Here is a 24,775-nt window from a genome sequence, read left to right on the forward strand (position 1 = left end):
GTCCATGCGAGCCTAGGAAATATGGGGAGAGCTCACAAAATAAAAGTGTCAGCTGAGCAGGTAACTGAATGCCTATAATTCCAGCACTGGCAGGGAGAGGTCGGAGCTTTGACTCTTTCAAGTTTAAGGTCAGTCTGGCCCACACTGAAAGTTCCAGGCTAGCCTGAGCAACACAGACAGGCCACATCTGAGAAAGCCAAACTCAAACAAACAAACCAACAAAACTAAAAAAATACCATAAAACCAAGAAGCAAGCAGAGTAATTAATAACTTATCGTATTAACTATGTCAACTAGGTCCTAGTTTGTGAAATAACTGTTAGTTGTCAATTTTATCAACAGCTGACTTCATTAAACCCTGAGTGAACTTCCCAGATACACTCTTTTGGAACTCTCCAAAACAGTGGGAAGAGTGTCGTCCCTCCGTGTCATGTCCTGTCCCGTGTCCCCCCCCCCCCCCCCCCCCCCCCCCCCCCCCCCCGCAGTATAGTTGGCCTCTACCAACTGTGTGCTAGAAACACCTAGTCCCCACAAACCTATACAGGTTGGTTTTTCAAACTTCACTTGACATCCTTGGAAAGTCACCTGCCTCACTTTCACTGTTTAACAGGAAGAAAGAACGGTGCTATTTATTCTTCATAAAGTTTGCTTGACTTTGAAGATGCAGCTTTTGGAAACTGGTATACTGTGGTGTCATTTTCCTCTGAATATTCTAACTTAAAGATCTCAAGTAACCCTGAAGTTAGAAGATAACTGGCTGACCCACACTCGAGAATAAATGAGGATATTTTTAGTTGACATACTCAGTTCCTAGCATTCATGAGGTCAGCAATCAGAACCAACTGCTTCCCTACAGAAAACACCTTCAGTGAGCATCCAGTTTCCTATGTGCCCTTTCACACTATGGGAAAAGGCTGAGATGACTCTGAAAGACATAGTTTTCATTTTCTGCTAAGAAAACTCCTGCCCAGCTATAGAGGTGAAACTGAAATAATCAATGACTCTCAGAATTCCACTCTTACAGTATATTGCCATACTTTCATGTTTCAGTCTGTATTTATGTAGAAGTTAACATCAACCTAACAGAACATGTTCAAACGGAAAAGCAAATAGGCTTAAAAGCTAATCTGCCAAGCCCTAAATTCTGACCTATAGACATTACCCAAGTGGGGGAAAATCCTATAATTAGCAATGAGGAATAGCATAACCATGCAAACTTAGCATGAATCTCATCAGGCAAACAGGAAATATCTGTAACACAATATGTTCACTTTTAAAAGGATACTTAACAATGCTTCAGTTACACTTCAAATTTGCTTACATATGGCACTATCATGGAGTTAAGGTACATTTCCAATTACATTTGATATAAAAAGACAATATCTCTCACTAAGGAACAGTATCTTTTGGGGGAATTCTAAATTTAAACCTTCCAATTTAAAACGCTAAACATTTTCCAAACAGGAAAACTCTGTAAGCATACTTCTGAAGGGTTTTAAAAGCAATCAGCACAGGCAATGTTAACTTATCATGGCTCTAAAGAAAAACAGAGGAGCACTGTATAGAAGACCCTCACAGTTATGGCTCTGCATATTCCCTGTAGGCTGTGCCAACCCACTCTCTCCCCTGTAATGAGTCTTTGTTTTTACTAAGTCCCAACGGGCTAGGGAGAGCTCTGCAAAGGGAAGGGGGAAGGGCAGATGGAATGCAGCTGCAGGCTCTAAAACAATGCTGAGTCCATAATTTTGTTCCCAGGAGAATAATAAAAGGGCCAGGGCATTGATGAGATAGACAGACAGCAAGCAAGGTAGAGCCAAGCATTCCACTCTTCCAGTCTATAGTGTATCTAAGCCTCCTTTACTACACAAAGAATTCCAATTTATTTGGGCTCAAAGCTTACCTGTTAATCTGTCATTTTATAACTAAATTACCTTTGGTGGCAAACTATATTCGGGCAAGAGATACAGGCACAAAGCAAAGGTAAGTATTGGGGAGAGGGCTGGACACATGGGCTCAAGGATAGCTGTGCAGAGAGGTAAGGTATTCAGAAAAGAAAGCACAATGTCTCAACTGTGAGTTGCTTTGTTGTACCCAGGACCTAGGAGAGTAAGGAGTAGACTGCAGAAACCCATGCCTCTGTGGAGACTGCATGTCAGAATCAGAATCAGAGTTTGGTAACCCCAAGTATTTATTCCCTATCATTTGGCCATTGAGTCTAACTTGGTGCCTCCTAAAAAAATGTCCTTTATTTGCAGTTTCTTAGCCTGAGATCTTAACCAAGTTAAAGAGAAAATTAGGAGATGTGGCAGTTCCAGAACAGCAGTGGCCCTGCCAGCTCTGAGAAGCACAGCTCAGACCTTAGTTTCTTGCCTGATGTGTTGCTCCCCCCGTTTCCTGAGAGCCCAGAGCTTTCCAGGACTCTAGGACTCAGGTCTGCCGTTGGAGCTTTCCTCCAAATATTACTGATGTCATTAAAATGTGCAGAAAAGTCCAGAAGCCTTAAAAACAGCAATTGAACCCCTCAAGTACAGAATCAGCATGCAGTAAGTAATCACCACCTAGAAGGCTGTACAACAGATTCAGAAGAATGCTTGTTTCAATAGGATCCTATCCATGAACACTTAGTTACTAAGAGGAAAAAAAGGACTTCATTGTAAAGCTGACATCCACACAAACATCTCCTTCAAGTTAGCATTACACAAAAGAATCAGAAATACTGGACTTTTAGTCCACTGAATGATATAATTAATCGGGCTCCAAAGATTTTCAAATTCTAATGTTTGGAAAGACTGCATTTATTCATACAGGCACATTTTCATATTCCTGATGTTACAAAATGTCACAATTAAGTAGACTTACAGTGATCAAGCTCATGACCCTCCTCCTTGAGCTCATCTTTTCTCTAGAAGCCCTAAAGTCCACTTATATGCTATAGCTAGCATATAGGAATAAAAATACTTATTAATTCAAGCAAGGAAGCAAACTAAACATCTATTTAGTTTGTTAATGTTAAATATCAATAGCAACAATTAAAAAATAATACTAGGACTGAAGAGATGGATTGCTGCTTCTGAAGAGAACCCAGGTTCCATTCCAGGCACTTACTTACATGGTATCTCACAACCATCCATAACTCCAGCCACCCTCTTCTCACCTCCAAGTGCACTAAGCATGCATGTGATGCGCATATTTACACACAAGTAAAACATTTATACACGTAAAATAAAAGTAATAAATCTAAAACAAAAAAAGTAACACCAATGCTATACCTATTAAAAACACAAAATTCACAGGTCCACTTAATTAAAAGTTATATATTAAGCTTATTGGCTTTGGTACATCCACCTCCAAGCTACACCCTGGGTGTAGAATAAAACAGACATACAAAACTGCCTATATTAGCAAAGCTCATTCTCTACTTATACATTTAATTCCCTACCGTGTAAAATTAAGAGATTAAGCACACAGCTACATTTTATTAACATGAACAACTGTAGTGTGGGAGTCCAGTTCCAACCTGCTCCCACCTATTAAAGGGTTCTTAGGTGGAGGAGAGAGGAGTGAGGAATTATCAGATAGAATAAGAGACCTAGATGGCGAGAGGAAAGACAGAAACACAGGATAGTTTTGGGAGGGCCTGGATCAATTCCACCAGCCCAGAACTTTATTCAAAAGGGCTTTTTATAACAATGCCAAGGGGCGAGGCAAAGGACCTCCCCCCTTGCTAGATACAGCCAAGTGTAGACCCTACCAAACACGTGGTACCCAGGCCCATGGTCCAATCATTCTCTTATGTAGTCCTGCTGGGTAAAGCAAGCTCAGATCTCACTAGGAAACCTCTGTGGGCTCCCACACTGTAGTACTAACTTGCATGAAATTCTTTGTTTAGTTGTGGTAAATACAATATATTTCCATAAAATCGTGATATTTAATCCTCAATGAAAAGGTTCAAATACAAGAAACTCTGTAACTGGCCCTGAATTGTTTTCTACCACGACATGAAGCTCACAAAATGTGTGATTGATTATATTGACAGTAAAAGTGAAAGCAAAATTTTAAAGCTTTATGGAAATACGACAATTAGATTGTTTTTCCTAAATTGATAGTACTCACCCCTTGGAGTCCCTGGAACTGAATTGAAGGTCGAAAAGGAATTAAATTCTATAAAAAAAGAAAGTAAACTTTAGTTACTATGACACAGAACTAAATAATTAAACCTCAAATCTATGTGTTTTCTTCATCTCACAATATAAAAGAAATCGTTTTATTACATGCTGACTTCAGCATGTAATCACATTAAGAAGTTTTAATGAGCTGCTTACATTTCTATAGTTAATACAACCAAAAGTAGATTTTGGCAGTATAGCAATCATGATTGCAAACTGATTGACATGATTTGCAAGAAAAAAAATACAATTCATCTTTCATAAAAAAAATTCGTAGTTTCCCATTTTTAATAGGAGAGGATAAAGGGAAAGGATAATTGGAGGAACTTTGAAAAGAACACAACAGAACGTCACAACATAGACACAACATAACAACATAAATGCAAAATTTTAAATATCCAGGAATCAACTGTAGTTCTCCATCCCTCTCTCCATTTTGTCAGAGACTAGCTTTTACTTAAGAGTCAAAAAGGCTGCCAATTCGCTCACAGAATCCTTACTAGGAGAGTATAATTTCTTGAGAACTGCTTTGGCGATTTTTTAAAAATTATTTATTTATTTATTTATTTTGGTAACTAACATTTTATCACAGAGCTGTACATTTGGAGGAACAGCTGTATTGGCAAATATTCGGCACCATTTCCAGGGATCCCCAGTCTATGTTCCAAGAGAAGGCTTTCCAAATTATTAAGAGAGTCACAGGGAAATTATAGACTTGAATATTATTAACAGGAACACATCAGCTTGTTAAGTACCTTTCATTCCCTGATATTTAAACCCAATGAACAAAAATAAAAAGTGCTGTCTGTCTCATTTCTGCCTGAAATAAAAAGAGAAGCATCTATGTGTCCCTTCACCCCACCCCTCCCACCCCTGCGTCCCCACTCAGCAGCACAGCACACACCACTTCTGTTACTTCCCAAAGCCTTTGCAGATTGGAGTTTATCAGGCTTTTAACAAAGTAAAGAGGGTAGAAAGAATGGGTTTTCTGTAATGATGGGAATATCAGAATATAAAATAAAGTGGTGTTATTATTTATAAAAATGGATAATGTCCTAGGGAAACATTACACTAGAATGGTATTTCAGTTCTACCCCATAAGGTGATATTTAATTTCAGACTTAGAGAAAGAATCATAAAGCTTCCAGGTGACAAATTTACTTCTTGGTGTAGGAAAAGTAAGGCTCTTTAAAAAAAGAAAGATTAAAAGATAATTGTTGATTTGGAAAAAAAAAAGTCAATGATGACTCATTCTAATTCATAGGCTCTCATGAAAACAGAAAAGTATGGACTACTTTTCTTTCATGGGATTCTTTCATAATCTCACCCCAAACTATCTTCCATGGCTAAACTTAACACTTCCTGAAGTAAATAAACCATGAGCGGCACAGAGCCTGTGGAGCCCCTATGTGTGGAATTGGGGTGGCCCTCCCGCCTTCTGGACTCCCCTAGTTACAGCACTCAACATTCCCTTGGAGGCGGATCAGGATAGGCTTGCACTCCTGACTCACTTGCTGCAGCTAAAATTCTCCATCAAGTTCATCAACTGCTCTGTGCCATTTAAATGCAAACTACTTTCAAATTGCTGACTTCTCCACTGCATATTCCCTCTTCTTGTGCTAAGAGATACCAGCCTTTATTTCAAAAGCTAGAACCTGCCATTTCCTCATTCTAGATCAGCCCCACCCTGCAGGCCTGCTACACTTGTACCATGACAACTGGATCTCTTTTCTATTCCTCAGCTGTCTTCCAGAAGATGGTTGCTTATTACTGCCTACAGGACAGTCATTAGAGACCCAGTGGCAGCAAGCGTTCACTACTGACAAGCACTAACATAACTCTGTGACCAATCTGGCAACCCTCCTACTTTTCTGGCAATGGCATCTTGGCTCTCGAGGCTCACAACCCCAGAATTAACTTACAAGTTCTTCTCACTCTCCCACATCATATTCTGTTAGTCAATTTCTTGCAATTAGAATCACAGAATTCCAAATACAGAAGACCCAGAAATCACAGTTGATGTCCTCTCCTCCATTCCTGGTCCTGTGTTCCATTAATAACTCAGTTGGTAACAGAACCTAGGACTTAGTGCCTTATTTCATCCTACTTTTCTCATCCACACACATCTGCTGTAGGAGATATGAGAGCACGGGGGCCTAACTCTCCATGCCAGAGTTCACATTTTTGGAGGGAGAAACCTGAGAATGACCAAGCACTAGGTTTTAAGTTTACCAGGAAACAGAGTCAGAATTCTAAGGAAGTAGAGCATATGACTTAGAACAGATACTAGAAAAGCCAAAGGGACTATGGGAAAGGTAGATCTTGAGTAGCTGATTAGAAAAACATGCTCAAGGGAAAGAGGTTTTTTTTTTTTTTTTAAGGAAAAAAAGCAATGGCCACTCTGTGGGCAGTTGGTAGGTCTTCAGCACAGAACTCCTGCCTGTGTTCTCCTGTCCTTGATATGTCTTTGTGTTTAGTTCCTGTCTGCCACAGAGTAGGTAAGACAACCTAAATTTCAGACTTCAAGGTCTCTGCTCAAAAAGTGTATCACCCTGTTGAGTAACCTTATTCCAACCCCTCCTGACTCCCTCTCTGATGCTGCCTGAGCCTGTCTTCAAGGAGATAACAATTAAAGCCTAGCACTCTCCTGAGTAAGAAAGTGATCTGAAAAAAAGGAAGGACGAAAGGAAGTTGTTGAAAGAAGTATTTTTTTAAGGAAGGCAGCTTTTAAAACATGGGAAGGGAGATGGTATAGGGTAGGGGAATGCTGGGAAAATGGCTTTGAAAACAGCTCCAAGGGGATGCTTTAGAATACTCTGGAAGTGATGATAAATGACTCAATTAGTATGACTTGCATTTGAAGCCAACAGGAACTGGTGAACCCGAAGACATTCCCAAGGTGGAATTATAAGGTGTATTGATAGTTGGAGTATCAGTCACCAGAGAAAAATGATATAAGGTGGTTCCAGGGCGAGCAGTCATCCACTCCAGTCAGTCTGCCCCAGAATCCCTCAAATTAAACTTTTAGTCTCCGTTGGAGGTTCATGGCCCATTTCAGGCATTTATTACCTGGCAACCAAATAAAGGCCTTCCTCTGTACCTCTAAGTAGATGACTAGCCAGCCCTGTTAGCACTCTTAGAATATGTCCCATAGTCCCACTGCCTGCTAAAACAAAGTGAATTTTACAGACATACACATACTTATTAACATGACCATTCCAAACTAGGCTTGCTATCAGGAATTGAAGTTCTTAAAGTAAATGCTGCTTGGCTGGGTGGTGGTGGCACAGGTCTTTAATCCCTGCAGAGGCAGACGGATCTCCTAGAGTTCGAGGCCAGCCTAGTCTACAAAGGGAGTTCCAGGACAGCCAGAGCTACTACACACAGAGAAACCCCGTCTCATAAAACAAAAAACAAACAAAAAAACTAAACAAAAACAAAAAAGGTACTCTAAGCAGATATTTCAAACATGTTAGTTTTTTGTCCCAGTGGGATTTTTTTGTTTGCTTGTTTGGTTTTTTTGCCTAGTTACTGTTAAAAGAGCTATGTTCAGGGCTGGGGAGATGGCTCAGTGGGTAAAGTGTTTACTGTGCACACATGTGGGCCTGAATTCAGATACCCAACACCCACAAAAAAGCCAGGCATGGTCGTACATGCCTGTAACCCCAGCACTGGAGACAGAGATAGCTGATCTCAGGGCCTGACTGGCTAGCCTGATGAACTGTAACCTTGAGCTCCAGGTTTGGCAAGCACTTCTGCCTCCAAATAAATAAATAAAATAGAAAAGCGACTAAGGAAGACATCTGATGTCAAACTCTGGTCTTCTTACATGCCTGCATGGGAGAGTTGTGTGGGTGTCTGCACACACACACACACACACACACACACACACACACACGAAAAGGAATAATGCTCAAATCATTGCATATTTAAAATAAAATATAAAGCCAGGTGGCGGTGGTGGTGCAGCCACATGCCTTTAATCACAGTCCTTAGGAGGCAGAGGCAGGTGGATCTCCAAGTTTGAGGCCAGCCTGGTCTACACAGCGAGTTCCAGGACAGCCAGATCTATACAGAGAACACTGTCTTGAAATAATAATCAAATAAATAAAATATAAAGTGTAAGTCAATTTCAAAAGATAATTCTAGGTGGCCCAATATGATACAGCATGCTTTACAATAATGCTTAATTCACTAAACACATTCCTGTTAAGTTTCAAACCCAGGACAAAGGGCCCAGGTGCCTATTTAACATATCAAAGCAGACTCTGGCTGCCATGTTCTCCCAGCATCCCTCAGACTCTGCCTGTTAACAGGGCCCTCCTAGCTAGCATGCCCCTGCCCCACTGCTCCTACCCTGAACTACTCTCTAGCCCAGGGGGCCGGGCTGTCCTTCCTCATATAACACAAACATTTTGGTTGCCCTTTCTTGTATCTTTGGGCGTCCAGGCTGCTGCACCTGGTTCCTCTCCCCATCTCCCTATATGGCTCAGGGTCATGTCCGCTCTGGACTCTCTCAGATGTCCCTGCCTCTAGCTATGCTCTCCCATATATCTATAATAAACTTTCTCTTCCATCACACCTAGTTGCAGTCACGTTTGTTTCCTTTTCCTTTTTACTTCTTTTTTCATTCTGTTCCCATTTTGGAATGGGCTTTTTTGGAGCTTCATTCTTTGCTCTTTAGCTTTAATTAAATATTTGCAGCACGTGGCTCTTAAAAAATCAAGTAACTCTAGGGCAGTGATTCTCAACTTTCCTAATGCTGTGACCCTTTAATACAGTTTCCTCATGCTGTTGTGATCCCCCCAACCATAAATTTTAGTTGCTACTTCATAACTGTAATTTTGCTGTTATGAATTGTAATGTAAATATTTTTGTAGACAGAGGTGTGCAAAGGGGTTGAGACCCACAGGTTGAGAACCACTGCTCTAGGGTTTAACTGAGCATCATCTGAGCGATAAGCAAGATAGCGATTTGATGTCTACATCCAGCCAAGAAGCACAAGGGCAGATTGGAAACAGCAAGGAAAATGACTTTTGATGTTACTAGTCGAAAAGAGTCTCTTAACCTTTTAGTAGTTTCACTGAATTTATCCCTTAATCCAAGCCTGTACACAACTTACAAAAGAGACTCTTAAATACAGAACAGAAATAGACCCTGGCTTCTTAAAACCTGGGTCATGATCTCTTATACGGGGTTGTGCAATTGAATGCAGGGGAGGGGTGCAAAAAATCTTCAATAGTAAAAGGTTTCTGATCGTTCAATGATAAAAATTATTTTCATTTATGAGACTCAAACTCACTGTGTTGGAATACATGACTGCATGGCAGCTTTGGCTCTGAACACATGACAGATACATTTATGCACTGTGCATGCTGTCACTTTACACAATGTCAATGGATACTACTTGAAATATCTCAGCTCATATTCAAAAGTGCTGTATGCCAAGAACTGTAGTGCTTTTTGGTGAATATACTACAGCAAAAAAAAGGTTTCTGCTCTTACTGAAATGGAAACGTTTAGTTACAGAAAGCAAAGACTCTTGACTTGGGATTAGGTTAGGATTTCCAACAATTTCTAAAATGGCTGTAACATAACTGCTATCATTTTATACTATGTGCTCTTAGCACTGACAATTTTAAACTAAAAATACTGACCAACTCTGAAAAACTTTGAAGATGTTTACATCCTGCAGTATCAAAGATTCTGTTAAAATTTTAATTCTTTGTGTAAAAACAAGCATCCAACCATACATTAATAAATACAAATGATTTTGTTTTAATAAATTTAATTATATGTACACAAAAGAACTGTCTTAAAACAAATTTAATTTATCATCAATGTTCGATTTATATATCTAATTTAATATTTATAAACTAGGGGCATGTAAAAAGGTTTTTGGACAAAAAGGGGTCATGAGTGAAGAAGGTTTAAGAAACACTGGTGTAGACAACACTGAAACACTAGAAGTCCGGGTAACTCTTCCTGTTACCATTTCAAGCTGAAGCTACGACAAGATTTATGACCAAAGACATGTATGTCCATATAGTTCCAAGTACTCAAAAATACATCAGAGTCATAAAAGAACTCTATCATTTACTACAAAATTATACTAAGTGGCAATAGTCTTTCTGTGTAACTCTGGGTTCTGACATGACCTGCAGGGGACAGACAGAAGCAAAGCTCAGGTTTCTTGGGAGCTGAATAAAAAAGTCACACACACCCTTTTTTGCCTCAAATCCTCAAGAGATGTTAGAGTCACTAAGCTTCACAAATCCAATCTACTGTTCTGTCTAGTGAGTCAATCCAACCTCAGATGGGAAGGAAGAAAAACCCTCTTTTTACAGATTTGGGAGAACCAAGATTACACAGTATTTTAAGTAGTAATTTCTTTAGCTATTATAGCTAAATTACAAAAAAAAAAGAGTAAAATAACTAAATTTCAAGTAAGAAGAGGACAACGGCCGCCCCCCCCCCCCAATCTACATAATGCAGTCCTTGTTTTGAAATAGAGCTTTTGAAAAACTGTACTTAATTGGGTTTAATTAAATAATTTAAATAAAATGTAATTTAATTTAAATTGAAGGCCAGATTTAAAAAATACATTGTCTTAAATCTTAGGATTTGAAACAGCTCTTTGAACATGGAAGATAAGAGTCTAACCTGAAAAACCAGCCAAAAAGTTACTGTGACCCATACTTCTCCAACACTTGAAGCATAATCCCATCATTTCCCCCCAGGAACCGAATGTTGGCTTTACAACTGTATAATAAGCTTAATGCCAAATATAACTTGTAAATAAAGGCAAATAGAGCCTGTCCCCAGGAATCATGATTGTTGGAATAGAAGTAGTGAAATAGAACAAGGTTAAAATATCTGTAGCAGCTAAGTCACAAAGGGAGCCATTATAGGAGCTGACACCGGGACAGTTTGTGATCATATTCTATGTTTTTAAAGACCACTCTAGAGGCTAGGTCTAACAGACCATGGGGAGAATAGTGGAAACCCAGAAGCCAGCTGCTAGTCCAGGGATATGGCCCTGAAGAGTGATGATGGGGCTAGCACTGGAACGGTGATAATGTCTGGGGTCAGATTCCAGATATTTTAAAACTGTCAGGACTTGATGACAGATCAAACATACCAAAAGAAGAGACAAATCAAGGGCTATGAGTTAAGTTCTAGACAACTGGAAAATGTGGTCATTAACTGAAATGGGGCTCATTCAGGTGGCACCAGATCAAAAAGTGAAATCAAGTCAGAGGGAAGATGGTGAGTGGTGAAATCACTAAAATCAATTACATGAATGATCGAACTGTCAAGCAGTACAAGAGCTGTATTTGATTACAAATTTTAAGTGCCTATTAAATGTTGATGATTAAATGCCTAAAGCTGAATAGAGCATTGTTTTTTGGGTTTTTTCTTTGTTATTGTTTGTTTGTTTTTGAAGACAGATTCTCACAATGTAGCCCTGGCAGTCCTGGTACTCACTATGTTGTAGACCAGGCTGACCTCAAACTCAGAGATCTGCCTGCCTCTGCCTCCTGAGTACTGGAGTTAAAGGCGTGTAACACTGTTCATGGTCAATAAAGTTTTTTGTTGTTGTTTTGTTGTTATAGTTAGTTTTGAGCTAGGCAACTTGCTATGTAGACAAGGTTGGAGTCAAGTTTGTGTTGATCCTCTTGCCTCTCTTCTTGTGTGCTGGGATTAAAGCCATATACCACCACACCCACCTTAAAAAGGTGTGATCTGGAGATCTGCAATTCATTAGTATATAGCTGCTATTTAAATCCTCAGACCTAGATGGACTCACCTTAGTGAGAGTGAATAGGCAGGAGAGCTGGGACCTGCAAAGACATGCAGGAGCAATCTAAGCAGAGAATGGACAGCAGAGGAAAGAGAAGAGAGGGAGGAAAATCCTATGACTGTTTTTAATATAGAGATATGGTCATACATGACAACCACTTTAGTGATGGCAAGGGCTATCCATGTCCTACTTAGTTTCATATCTTCAGTAACTCATTCTATGTCTAGGTAGGTCAGAAGATGAATAAAAATGTTTGCAGAATGAAAAAAAAATCTGTATTTGGTAGTTGTACCTGTTGTTCCTCTCTCTTAATCTTTCATTACAGGAAAAAAAAAAATACAACTGCGTTTTTATGACATGGGTACCTCTCCCGATCCCTTCAGGCAGCATGGTTTCTCACATGGAACCAGAAGCAATGATACTATTACCTAAAGATACACACAGGCTACTGAGATGGCCCATTGAGTAAAGGTACTTGCCACCAAGTCTGACAACCTAGATTTGATCCCTAGCACCCTTATGGTGGAAGGAGAGGACTGACTCACACAATGTCCCCTGATCTCTGCAAGTGTGCCCTGCCCACTCATATGCACACATAAATACACAGGCAAACATACAATAAATAAATAGATATAATAAAAACTTTAAAGATACACTAACAGTTAGGTACCCAGTTAAGAATATTAAAATATCTAGGCCAGTAGTTCTCAACCTGTGGGTTGATATCCCTTTGGGGTCACCTAAGACCATCGGAAAACACATATATTTACATTATGATTCATAACAGTAGCAAAGTTACAGTTACATAGCAGCAATGAAATAATTTTATGGTGGGGGGGTCACCACAACATGAGAAATTATATTAAAGGGTCACATCATTAGGAAGCTTGAAAACCCCTGCTCAAGGCAAATCTTATAAGAAAAAGTTCAAGTGTGGTGTTACACCCTTCAATAAGCTTGCTATTGAAGCCAAGGTTACCTCCATTAATCAAGAACACTGAATCTGTTCATCAGTGTTTAATGCTCAGAGACAAGCAATTAAGGAATCAACACATATTCTCTCACGTCTCCTCTCCTCTCCTCTCCCCTCCCCTCTCCTCTCCCCTCCATTCCCCTATCCCCTCTCTTTTCCCTGTAAGTGTTTCCATGGGGTACAGCTCAATGGTACAGCAAGTAAGTACTTAATTCTACTCCCAGAGCCAAAACCAAAAGAACCCACCCAAACAGCGAGAGGTAATCTGGAAGTAGTGCTGGCATATTCAGGGCCTTCAGCCTTCAGGAATTAGGATATTTAAGAATGACACTTAAAATGTTAACCCAGGTATGTTATACAGAATTACTTAATTTCAGTAGTCACTAATGACAGAAACAACGGAAGTTCTGAATTTCATGCTAAAGTCAAATTTGATTTTCATATTATCTATGTCCTATGATAGCCATATTAAGGGCAATTTATAGAGGTTATTAAATAAAGGAAGTCTATAAAAATACAAGCAAAAGTGTAAGAACTCTATTCAAATCAATTTTTTTTCTAACTTCAATTTTCCTTAAAATATCAACAACATCCACAATTTCCATCCTATAAAGGAACAGGCATGGTATATTAAACAAACCTATCTGCCTCAGACTCATATTTTTTCTCTCTCCTCTCTCTCTCTCTCTCCCTCTCTCTCCTCTCTCTCTCTCTCTCTCTCTCTCTCTCTCTCTCTCTCCTCTCTCGTCCCCCCCCCCCCCCAAAAGGGTCTCTAATTCCTGTAGCCCTGCCTGTCCTGGAACTCACTTTGTAGACCAGGCTGGCCTTGAACTCACAGAGATCCACCTGCCTCTGCCTCTGGAGTGCTGGGAATAAAGGTGTCCACCAACATACTGGGCTTCTCACCTTTATTTCACTTTATCTATTTAGGTTTTTTTTTTTGGTTTTTCAAGACAGGGTTTCTCTGTGTAGTTTTGGTGCCTGTCCTGGATCTCGCTCTGTAGACCAGGCTGGCCTTGAACTCACAAAGATCCACCTGGCTCTGCCTTCCGAGTGCTGGAATTAAAGGCGGGCGCCACTGCCGCCCAGCTCTCATCTTTAATTTTAAATATAGACTATCTAATCAACCGATGTCTTTTGATTACCAAACAAGATGGAATGAATTTTCACCAAAAATGACACTTATTGCCTTAGCTCCCCTACTTCCCACCCACTTCCATCTCAAGCTCCTAACTGTTTTTGACTTTCCTTTTTTTTTTAAAGACTAAGGTACCCTTATTATTATCAATGCCAAGAAATCCCAACATGCTCTTCCTCCTTTAAAATCTTGTTAAGGTCTAGTGACTCTGTTCATCTCTAATAAACACCAACAGACCTAGCATAGACTGCACAATCATCTCTGGCTTGGACCACCACACTCCTTCCTAACTCATCTCCTTACTTCCAGATGATTCACATTATAGTCCTGAACACCAAACCCAGCATGTTAAAGCAGCACTCAGGGCACCTTAAATTTCCACTCAGTCTCCCCACAGTAATGAAGAACAAAGTCCAAACTCAGTAAGATAATCAGCCTGCTCCAACCTGCTGGTGTGCCCTTAAACCCAGCTGTTTTTTCCTCCCTCACTTGGGCTTAAGAGAAACAGGTTCTTTCTGGCAATTAGCAGAAACTGCTCCAGCTTTTCTACCACTGTTCCTTACTTACCTATGACACTTGGTATGATGGAGATGTGGTCCCCCAGACCAGTTTCTAGTCACCACAAATCTTAATGCTCAAGTCCTTTAATACCCAAGGCTTATTTCTAAACTAATAATACAAAAGACTGAAGGAAGCAAGGAAGTCCATGCTAGCCTAATGATGTAATTACTCTGAAACCAGTAGCCAAATGTCCGCAGAACAGAGGTCAATGCAAGGTGCTGATCTGACTCATGAGTTTTTAAGTAGCATGTAGATTAATACGATCTTCCCATGTCTTCTATTACACAGCCACAGCAATTTGAGAGAGGTTTGGACTATGACGGCAAAGTACTAGTAGAAACTCTTAAACCAGTGCTTTCTGAAGTTTTAACTTATTCACAAGACCCCTAACACCACAGCAGGAATTACAGATGGTAGAAATTTAGGGAAGATGAAAGGACAGTTTTTTAAAAGATGAAAAAACATTAATAAAACAAAGACAGAGAAAGGAGTTCTGTCTGGTGAACCTGACCTGAATTATGCCATGTCTTTTAGCTTTAATTTGGCAGTAGAAACACAACCATTAAATTATACTATCTTCCAGACTGGCTTTTCTATATTTCTGCTTAGGTCATAGGAAATGTTCTATACAGCTGTGTGGTGTGTAAGGGAGTCAAATGTGGGGCTCTATTATATGCTTTTTTCCCCTTTATTGTAAAAGCAGAAATGCCCATCATACCATATTTTAGAGCTATCTTCTCAAACATTCCACATTTATCCTCAAATGGCTGGATGATGGCGCCAGCTCCAGAGCATCCTTATGGCAAAGAAAAGGTTCACTGCAAATTACTAAAAATGACCCAGCACTGACTTCATCTGGCCCTATCACCAACTGCCTGGCAAGTGCTCCAGCACAGCCTCTGTAGTCTTCCCTGAGTGTGAAAGGAGCAAACGGAAAGGCTGAACCTAAGGACTGTCCTTGGTAAGCCTCCCTGGAAGCTATTCCAAGAATGCTATACTCCTTTTAAATTCTTTTCTTGAACATGTTCCAAGCCTTCACATATGATCCTTTTCTCTCTTCACAATCTGGGTGCCAAGGTCCCCTGGCTATCTTTTTAGGCAATCTGGCTATTATTTTTCTTCAGGAAGGAGCACTCTCCTTTGCACTGAGAACTGAGCATTTGGATAAACTTTTCAAGTAATACAGAATTGGGGCATGAACTTATCTTTCCTTGGTTAAAAAATAACAGCATGTGAAGCTCAAGGGCTGACTGAAAATGGGTCTAGAAGTAGGAACATTTGAATTAAATGAAATCTAGCTACATTTTTGAAGCCAAATAAATGGAATCTACAGCAAACCTCACGGTATTACTCAGTAACACCCGACAACACTGGCACTGCTGTGGCACAAGTCTAGACCCCAAGGTGGCAGCTGGATTTACACAGCAGACTGCTGAAAAGTAATAGACATAATTATTTGAGAACAAGAAGGAAGCATGGGATGATTATTTTCTGTGCCTTTTAAAAAATGACTTATTTCTTTTTATTTTGTGCACATTGGTGTTTTGTTTGCAGGCATGTCTATGTGATGCTGTCCAATCCCCTACAACTGGAGTCACACAGCTATGAGCCGCCATGTGGGTGCTGGGAATGGAACCTGGGTCCTCTGGAAGAGCAGCCAGTGCTCTTAACTGCTGAGCCATCTCTCCAGCCTCCTATTTTCTGCGTCTTAACCCACAGTGAATCAATTGCTGAAAAATTTATCTGGAAGAAAGCCTCAGGGTGGAAGCTTGTCCTACCACCTGCTGAAGCAAGGGCTAAAGAAAAAAAAGATCAAGTGACACACAGTCTGGAGCTTCCATGAAGGACAATGACATAGCAGGCTAACTAGAAATAATATATGATTTTAAAAATACAGATAATGAACTCCACTCAAAATTAAGTACACTTGTAAAAAAGTTTCAAACTAACATTTTTCTAAATGACAATAATCAAAGCAAAATAATAATAATAATAATAATAATAATAATAATAATAATAATAATTTCAAGCCAATAGAGCTGACAAAAGAATTAAATGATTCCTACTAAAAGGCAGCTGCTATTTGATCTTCAGGGACACAAAACGAATATCTATGCTCCCGAAGGCAGCCATGTTAGACATTTATGCTATAGTTGGGAAAGCATAATACTATTTGAGCCAACTACTTCTGAAGGCTTTTGTTTCTTGTTTTTTGAGGCAGGGTTCTCTGTGTAACCCTGGCTGTCTTGGGATTCACTCTGTAGACCAGGCTGTCTTGGAACTCACAGAGATCCACCTGCCCCTGCCTCCTGAGTGCTGGGATTAAAGGCATGGGCCGCCATCACCACCTTGCTTCCTTTTGAAGCTTTAAGGAAACATTTTTATAAAAGGCTGAGGGAAGGGAGTTACAAGTTCAAGATGTACCTGAACTACTGAGTAAATTCAAGGCCAGTTCTAGTACCTCACTGGGATTTGCCTGAGTTATAGAGAAGTTCAAGGCCAGCCCTAGCAACTCAGTAAGACCCTGTCTCAAAACAAGGAAAGAAACAGGAGAGCATAGCTCAGTTGGGAGTAGAGTATTTGGCCTAGCACACAGGAAGCCCCATGTTTGCAGACCAACACTCCTTCAAACAGTGGAAGCGGAGGCAAGAGGATCAGAAGTTCAAGGCCATCCTTAACTATATAGCATTTTCTAGGCCAGCCTGGAATGCATGAGATTCTTTTTCCAAAAGGGGTTGGGGCTACAGTTCAGTGGTAGAGAGAGTGCTTGCCTAGCACATGTGAGGCCCTACATTCAATGTGAGGCCCCGGGAATCTAAAAAAAGACCAAATTGATGGGCTCAGCAATAACAAAACTCTAAAAACAGCGTTTTGAGATCTTTTTTTATTATATAAGTATATTATTAAAATGTCAAAAGAAAGAAGGCTGTATTAGTAAGAAAGTCAGCTAAAATGTATTTTGATTTTATATATAGTTTGACATTTGGGGGAAATATAAAATAGTAATATAAGCTCTTCTCACATATGCTGAGCACAGGCAGACCACACAATCACAGACCATAAAGCTGTAATTTATGATGATTTTGTTCTTTGTTCTTTTAATTCAAAGTCATCTAAGTTTAGACAAAGCTTGACATCTAGGTATCTGTATTAAAATATCTGATTTCTTTCTGTAAATCATGATAATAACCTTCCAGTTATTATTTTATATATAAGCACTTTTGAAACTAGTTCCATATTCCAGCAGCCATTCATTCCACCTGCAACTCCCAGCATGCCCATTCACATTCTCCAAATTTCTTTGAAAATAGAAAACTTGAATAATGAAGGCAAATGAAGTTTCGTGTTATGAAACAATGAAGAATTGTGATCTGTGAAAACCAAGATTTCAGCATCTCTATCAGATTCTGTTTCCATGAGCCCTGAGAACCCAGAATTTGTGCTTCATTATATCTATAGAATTATATACCTTGCCTAAATCATAGCTTCTAAATTCCTAACTCCACTTCTGTAGAGCCCCATGCCAAGTGGATTATTTAGAAGAGCAAATCAAACAGATAAAATAATATGGACAAAAAGAACTCTTGACGCTTAATTTAGCAAATAAAGTCGTTAACACTGTTGGCCCTTAGAAAGTCATTAAAAAATTCATCATCCCTTTTATTAAGTCAAAGCTTCTTGGTAACTATTTGTCATCAAGTACCCTCCTCTACTAGTACAGGAGCAAGTTTATGTAAGAAATAAAAATCACCCCCTAGCCCAGAGAGATGATAAGCTTAACTACCCTCAAACTTTTCCATTATCTACCACAAGCCAACAGTCTCAAACAGCAGTCACTTCTTAGGATGGGAAGTGAAAAAGACCAAATAAATACCCTTGCACTGGCGGAGGAAAGGGGTCAGCAGATGCCCGCTGCCAGCAACTGTTTCTGTGCCATGTGGGGAGCCCTGGTCTGGCTGAACCAAGAAAGACACCCAGGCAAGCCCAGGGGCGGTTCAAGCTCTGTATTTCAGAGAAGCCTGCAGTAAGTGGTGGTGAGAAGAAGCCTTCAGTGCTGCATCTTCTCCCCATTTCCCTACAACAGGTCTGTCATCGTCACCCTAGGTTAGACTCCATTTTCCGAGCCTCTTAACAAGCGTTCCTTAAAAAAAAAAAGTATCCCTTAAGTGACACAACTAAGGACAGGGGCTGATCAACCCAGGGACAAGGCGGCATCCAAAACAAGTGCTAAATGAGCTTATTCAACCCTCCCACCCACAGCATACCACTGTTTCCATCACCAGTTTTTCTGGAGAATGGGAATTCTAAGGCTAATTTAACCGACCAGGCTTCACATTTAGAAAAGTAGAGACACGTGATTGATCCGATCCATTAATTTAAATGCCAGAATGGAAAAATGAGTGATGACAGAAATAGGCATTAAGGACAGTTAAGAACAAAGCCACTGACTTTTAGTATTTAATTAAAATAAACAACATTAAAAAATAAAAATAATCAACTAAGTAGAGGGTTGACAGTGAAGTAATTTTAGATCTGGAAAGATACTGACATGTAAACAGAGGTGAGCTGACCACTCTAAACACCCTGCAAAACTAAACTTCCTGTGGAAACACCAGGCAGAAGCCAAGGCCACACAAACGGGAGAAAACAAACTCCCTTCTAGGGCTTCAGGGGACATGCAGACCACTTCAGTTATCCTGGGCACTACCTTCTCTTTTCTTCAACTCCGACAGTGTGTGGTGTAATATCACTGTTTAACTGTAGGTTTGCCTGCGGTCTCCCAAGGTGCCTGCCAGACGTCCAGTTCCTGGAGGTGACCCCCCGCCCACTGTCCTGCAGCCTTTCCTATCCCCAGGTCTGTTTTGTTTTTCAGCTGGGGCCTAAGCTCCTCTTCTTACACCCCTGACCTACCTTCTTCCCACTCCGTTCCTTCCTATGCCCTTTCCTTAGAACCCACAACCTTATCGCTCCATCTTGCAGGGCTGAATTTCTCTCCACTGTCAGCCTGGGCCCCGTGCTTGCCTGTACATCTGGCTTTCCCCAGATGGGCCTCCCACTCCATGCTGGTGCTGGCCTCTTTCTTGCCTGTGAACCTGTCTGGAGAGCAGTTCCTGGCACATTCAGTTTGAAATTTCTTTCTGGGTCTTTACTGGTGGCTGTATTACTGGCCTCCTGGCCACATCTGAGGTACTCTCCCAGGGCATTAAGAAGGTGTATTTTTCTCTGTGCCCGCACTCCTCCCTGCTGCCCTCATCTCAATCCCCCACAAAACCTGTGACTACTTTTCACCATATGCTTCTCTGTGCATAACATGTGTCCAACCAATTCTTTGGGAGCCTCCCGAGAGTATGCTCTGAATTTCCCTTTTCTGCTTATAAATACCCTGTCATGTGGACTCACATACTCCCAAAATGTACACAACTGTTTGTGCCCTCCCTCCTCCGGGTATATGCATGTGTGTGGGAGCCTCTGCTGGCCCGGGTTTCTGCCTCTCTGGTGGCTTTGCTTAAGACTATTTTTCTCTGTATGCATTTAAAGTGCCTGGCACTAGTGGGAGCTCAACAGATGTTAATTCTTTTCTCCACTTTTATCTAAGTATGTGAGGTCTAAGTCGGGTGTCCCTCTGCCGAACTGTGCCTGTTTTATGAGACGAACTGGAATATATTCTTGAGTAGACACTGAGCTATTTCAGAAAGCCCGGCGGGGTGTAGTTCTGTCTCTCTGAAGAAAATGTCACTGGTCCCACATATGGTATAGCTTTCCCTTCGACAATATATCCACTTTCGTCTCCCTACTCCACATCCCCCTACTCCACGTCCATAATCGGCTTCCTTGTACCCCCAGGTAGTTAAGTGTCTTTTTGGTGGCCCACTCTTTCAGTGTGAAAGTGCCGCTGGGTTTGGACTCCAACTGCGGGTTTTGTGCCTCTGAGCCTCTTCCTGTAGAAGTGGAGAGGGGCGCTCGGAGTATGGTATGAGAGGGGCACGCAGGTTTCTCCCCGGGGCCCGGGAAGAGACCAGTGTCTCTGTTCAGTATGCCCTGTCCCCGGCCTCCCCCGCCCAACCTTCGGGCTCGTTCTTCATCTACAGATGGCGAGTCAGCACAAGACGCGGGGCGCCTCTCGGCTACGCCGCCAAGCTTCCGAGAATTCCTTTCCCCAGAACCTGCCGTCCTGTTCCCGGCTATACTTATGTTTTGAGTCTTCTGGTGTCTCTCCCCGGGATGTGGTGTAGGTTCGCTGCCACGCGGGACGCCGTGCGTCTCCGGGAACCCACCGCAGAGCGCCGGAGTCCCCGGGAGTGCAAGGTGTGTCCCCCTCCCCCTCCCCGCAGCGCCTGTGTCCCGGCCTTCCCGGGTACACGGTGTACACTCCCGCCTACACGCGGGGTGCCAGTGTCTCCAAGTCCCTGAGACTACGAGCCGTGTCCTCACCCCCATGGAGCGCCGCTGCCCCTCGCTCTGCGGCTTCACCGCCCCTCGGCGTTCCCCCGAAAACTCGGACCGCCGGCCGGCCCTCGTCCTTTACTGGTAGCTGCGCGCGCCCCCTCCGTGGGTAGGGCGGTCGCCGCCGTACGTCTCTCCTCGGGACCAAACAAGTCAGGAACCCCGCGGGCGCCGTCGGAAAGTCCCGCAGCGGCGGCGCAGCCCAGACCGGGCCGACCCCGCCGCCAGGGGCCGCCCGCCCGCCCGCCCGCCCGCACGCCCGCGCCCTCGTCCCCGCGGCCCCGGACCGCGGCGTCGGCGTCCCCGGCCGGCCCCGCTCCGCTCCCCTCCGCGGGCGCCGCGGCAGCAGCGGGAGCCAGCGCCCCACCGGCGCCGCGCCAGGGGCCGGGCAGAAAGCGCAGCGGCCGCCGCCTCCCTCCGCGAGCGCTGCCCGGCCGGCCGCTCACCTTGTGGCTCTGGTAAGTCTCCAGCGCCCGGATCGCCGTCTCGGTGAGCTTCACATGCAGCACGGTGATGTTGTCCTGCCCCAGCCGCCCGCACGCCAGCCCGTAGCGCTGCTCCTCCCGCAGCCCCGCCGCCCCCCCCGCCGCCATCTTAAACTCCCCGGGGTGCCACCGCGGACGCCGCTCGGGCTCCAGCCTCCACTGCGGCCGCGGCTGCTCGGGCTCCTGCAGCCGCCGCCACAGCTACGGCCATCCCGCTGCTGACGTACTGTCATATACTGCGCGCAGCTAGACCTCGGGCTTCCACGGCTGCCGGCCGCCCCACCCTCGAGCTCGCGCCCCGCCCTGGCCTCTGCTCATTGGCCTGGGTCCCCACAGGGCCTCCCTCATTGGCCGCCCTTCACCTCGAGGGGGCGGGGCCCAAAGTCGCCGGAGTTTTGCTCCGGACGGGACGTCCGACAGAGGAGAGGCTGACGTCGGGGTGACGCGCCGAGTTAATCGCATCTGACGTCACGTCTCGTCTTGGCTCGCCTGCGGCGATTGGCCGAACCGTTTTGGGGACCCCCTGCTAATTGGGCGTCAAGGTTACCAGATCTGGTCGTCTCAGTTAAAGCCCCGCCCCTTGACGGGTAACAGTGGACCGAACGCAGTAGTAGTCCGTGGTGAAGATCCCCGTCCCGTACCGGTGAAGGCAGGACAGGTGACCAAGTACGGATTTTGCCTTCCGACAGCTGCGGAAGCTTTGGACCTTGATGTCCCTCTGTGGGGCGGACGCAGTAGGCCGTCTCCAGAGCTTTTCCTTAAAAGGAAGTTCGGTAGAGGAGTGGAACAGAGGATACTTCATTCCAGACTTGAAATTACGTAGTCGGCTGTAGTCTTCCGTCGTTGTGTGGAGCAACTTCAGTACAAAGTTATGCCAGAAGATTAAATGTGTTTCGTGCCGTAGGCATGGTACAATAAATAGAGTTGGACATCAAAGCCTTTCAAACCAACTCACACATGCGTGTGGTCTTATAGGAACAGAATATGGTCTGGCATTCACCATATGATCAGGATTATGCCTTTTATGAGGCATGGGAAAGCCAGGCCGTTTGGGGTTTCTTCTTTCAGAGGACCCTAGAAGAGTAGAACTGACCTTGACCTCGGTGAAAAGAAACATGGACACCCGTGCTCTGAGTCTGTTTGAGATCTCTACGTTTCATTGGACAGGGCTGGGAGAAAACCTGGCTAGGCTTTAGGCTAGTAGAAGGTCTTACTGAGGTTAAATGGAGGAGGTGGAGGCCAAAGTGTAAGGAAGCTTGGCTTACTTTCCGGTCCGGCTTATGCTCTGTGTGGGCATGGCTAGAGGAGAGTGCCTAAGCTCTTCAAGCTGTGTGTGGATAGACGAGATAGGTTTTCCCTGAAGAGGCCAATAATTGGGTGACCAGAAACACAAGACAAAGTCGGGATGTAATATATGAGAGAATAATAATAATAATAATTTTAAAAATACCACACACAAGACAATTGCTGAGCTGAGGCTGGGGGATTGACTGTGGAGGGTTCTAGGCCAGCTGGACTACAAACCAAGCCCGTCTCAAAAAACAACAGCAACAAAATAGAAACAACAACAACAAAAAAATAAGCAACAAAAAAGAATCAAGTGAAAGATTTGAAAGCTGGGATAGGCATTCTGTAAAAATACCCCCTTTTCGTTTTTTGTTTTAAAATTTGAGACGTTCATTATTCTCAGATTGTAAAACCTTACTATGTCTTTGTTGGGATTCTTTTTTTTGTTTGTTGGTTTGTTTGTTTTTTGAGACAGGGTTTCTCTGTGTAGCTTTGCGCCTTTCCTGGAACCCACTCTATAGTCCAGGCTGGCCTCGAAATCGCAAACATCCGCCTGCCTCTGCCTTCCGAGTGCTGGGATTAAAGGTGTGCGCCACCACTGCCCGGCTCAGGGATTCTTTTTATAGGCATTTAATCAGTATTTCTCTAGCTTTTTAATACAGATGGTGCTATGATCTCTTTTGATTCCTTATCCACTCCACACCTGAGTAAATGCCCCCCCTTTTTTCCCAGGCCCTCGAGCCTTCTATGTTTATACTGCAAGTCTCAGAAGGAATTATCTTTCTGTAGTGTAGGGATTAGATAAAAGCACGGGTATCTAGTGTAGTTTCATCAAGAGAGATCACTTTGTAAATTGTCCTAATTTCAGCCCACTAGTATTAGTTCTATTAACATATGGTTTACAGCTGTTAACTTGTGTCAGTTCCCTTAAATTCATTGAATAGGGCAATTAAGGCAATAACAAAGGATGAATTACAAAATTTACAGGGGAAAATAAAAGCTTCATATTTCCTCCTAAAATACCTTACTCAAATACTTCATATCTAAGTGAAATACAGTCTGGAAAGAAATTGTACGTGAATTCTTTATTTTTGTCTTCTTTACTTCTATAGGGAAGAACTTGCCACACGTCTAAAGCCTTAGTTATTTGGGGGTGGAGTGAACATGGAGATGGGGGAGGTTTGACTGGAACAAGCTAAGCCTGTACCCACTGCTTTTCCGGTGAGGGTGGGTAAATCCCCGCCCACAGGAGATCCTAACTTAGTCTCCTCTTACTAAGAATTCTGATGACATCCAAAGGGTGGGGGAGTTTTCACTGTAGTTTTCAAACATCTAATGTCTGCCCCATTTTCTAGTAGCTGATTATTTTCTTAATTTTAGGTAACTTTTTCTCACTCCTTATTTTAATGGGAATCAAACATTTTAATGGGTAATATGGTGTTGTAGTGAGTTAATGTTTATTTGCACATTCTTTTTCTCTTTTGAGGATGAGCAATGTCTAATAGACTTCTTGATTGATTATGCCAACCCAAATCAGATGGTCAAGTTGTGCTGCCCGTAAAAATAATTAATTTGAAGAAGGCTGATGAAAATCACCCATTGGGATGGTTACCACTGTATACATGTTTTCTGTATCTTTGTTCAGCTTAAATAATTATTCACTAAATGCCAGCTAAGTGTAACATGCTGTGGAAAAAAATTTAAAAATTAAACGTTATGGTTTCCAGGGGAGTTTTCTTCATAAATGTGAATGAACCAACACACAGCAAAGCAATTAGAGAATTAGTAAATGCTAATTTGGATATGTTGGTGATGAGCTTAAATCATGCAAAGAAAGAAGTCTGGGGAGGTTTTGTTGAGGTGGTAAAACTTTTAAGGTCTCTTGACTGCTAAGTAGATTCTTGATAAGTAGAGGTGG

At 42.5% G+C, this 24,775-nt stretch overlaps 1 protein-coding gene across 1 annotated transcript in view; it reads right to left on the reverse strand.

Moving 5' to 3' along the window:
* Ell2 (elongation factor for RNA polymerase II 2) overlaps positions 1-24,515 on the reverse strand; it is a 69,500-nt gene extending 44,985 nt beyond the window's left edge. The window contains exons 1-2 of the mRNA XM_052743736.1: positions 21,532-24,515; positions 4,113-4,160 (exon numbers count right to left, since the gene is read on the reverse strand). Coding sequence (XP_052599696.1) covers positions 4,113-4,160; positions 21,532-21,678 — 195 coding nt within the window. The 5' untranslated portion in view covers positions 21,679-24,515. The remainder of the gene's footprint in view (positions 1-4,112; positions 4,161-21,531) is intronic.
* Positions 24,516-24,775: the final 260 nt, after the last annotated feature.

This window comes from Peromyscus californicus, unplaced genomic scaffold (assembly GCF_007827085.1).
Source record: "Peromyscus californicus insignis strain IS unplaced genomic scaffold, ASM782708v3 Scaffold_18__1_contigs__length_77618521, whole genome shotgun sequence".
Lineage (NCBI taxonomy): Eukaryota > Metazoa > Chordata > Mammalia > Rodentia > Cricetidae > Peromyscus > Peromyscus californicus.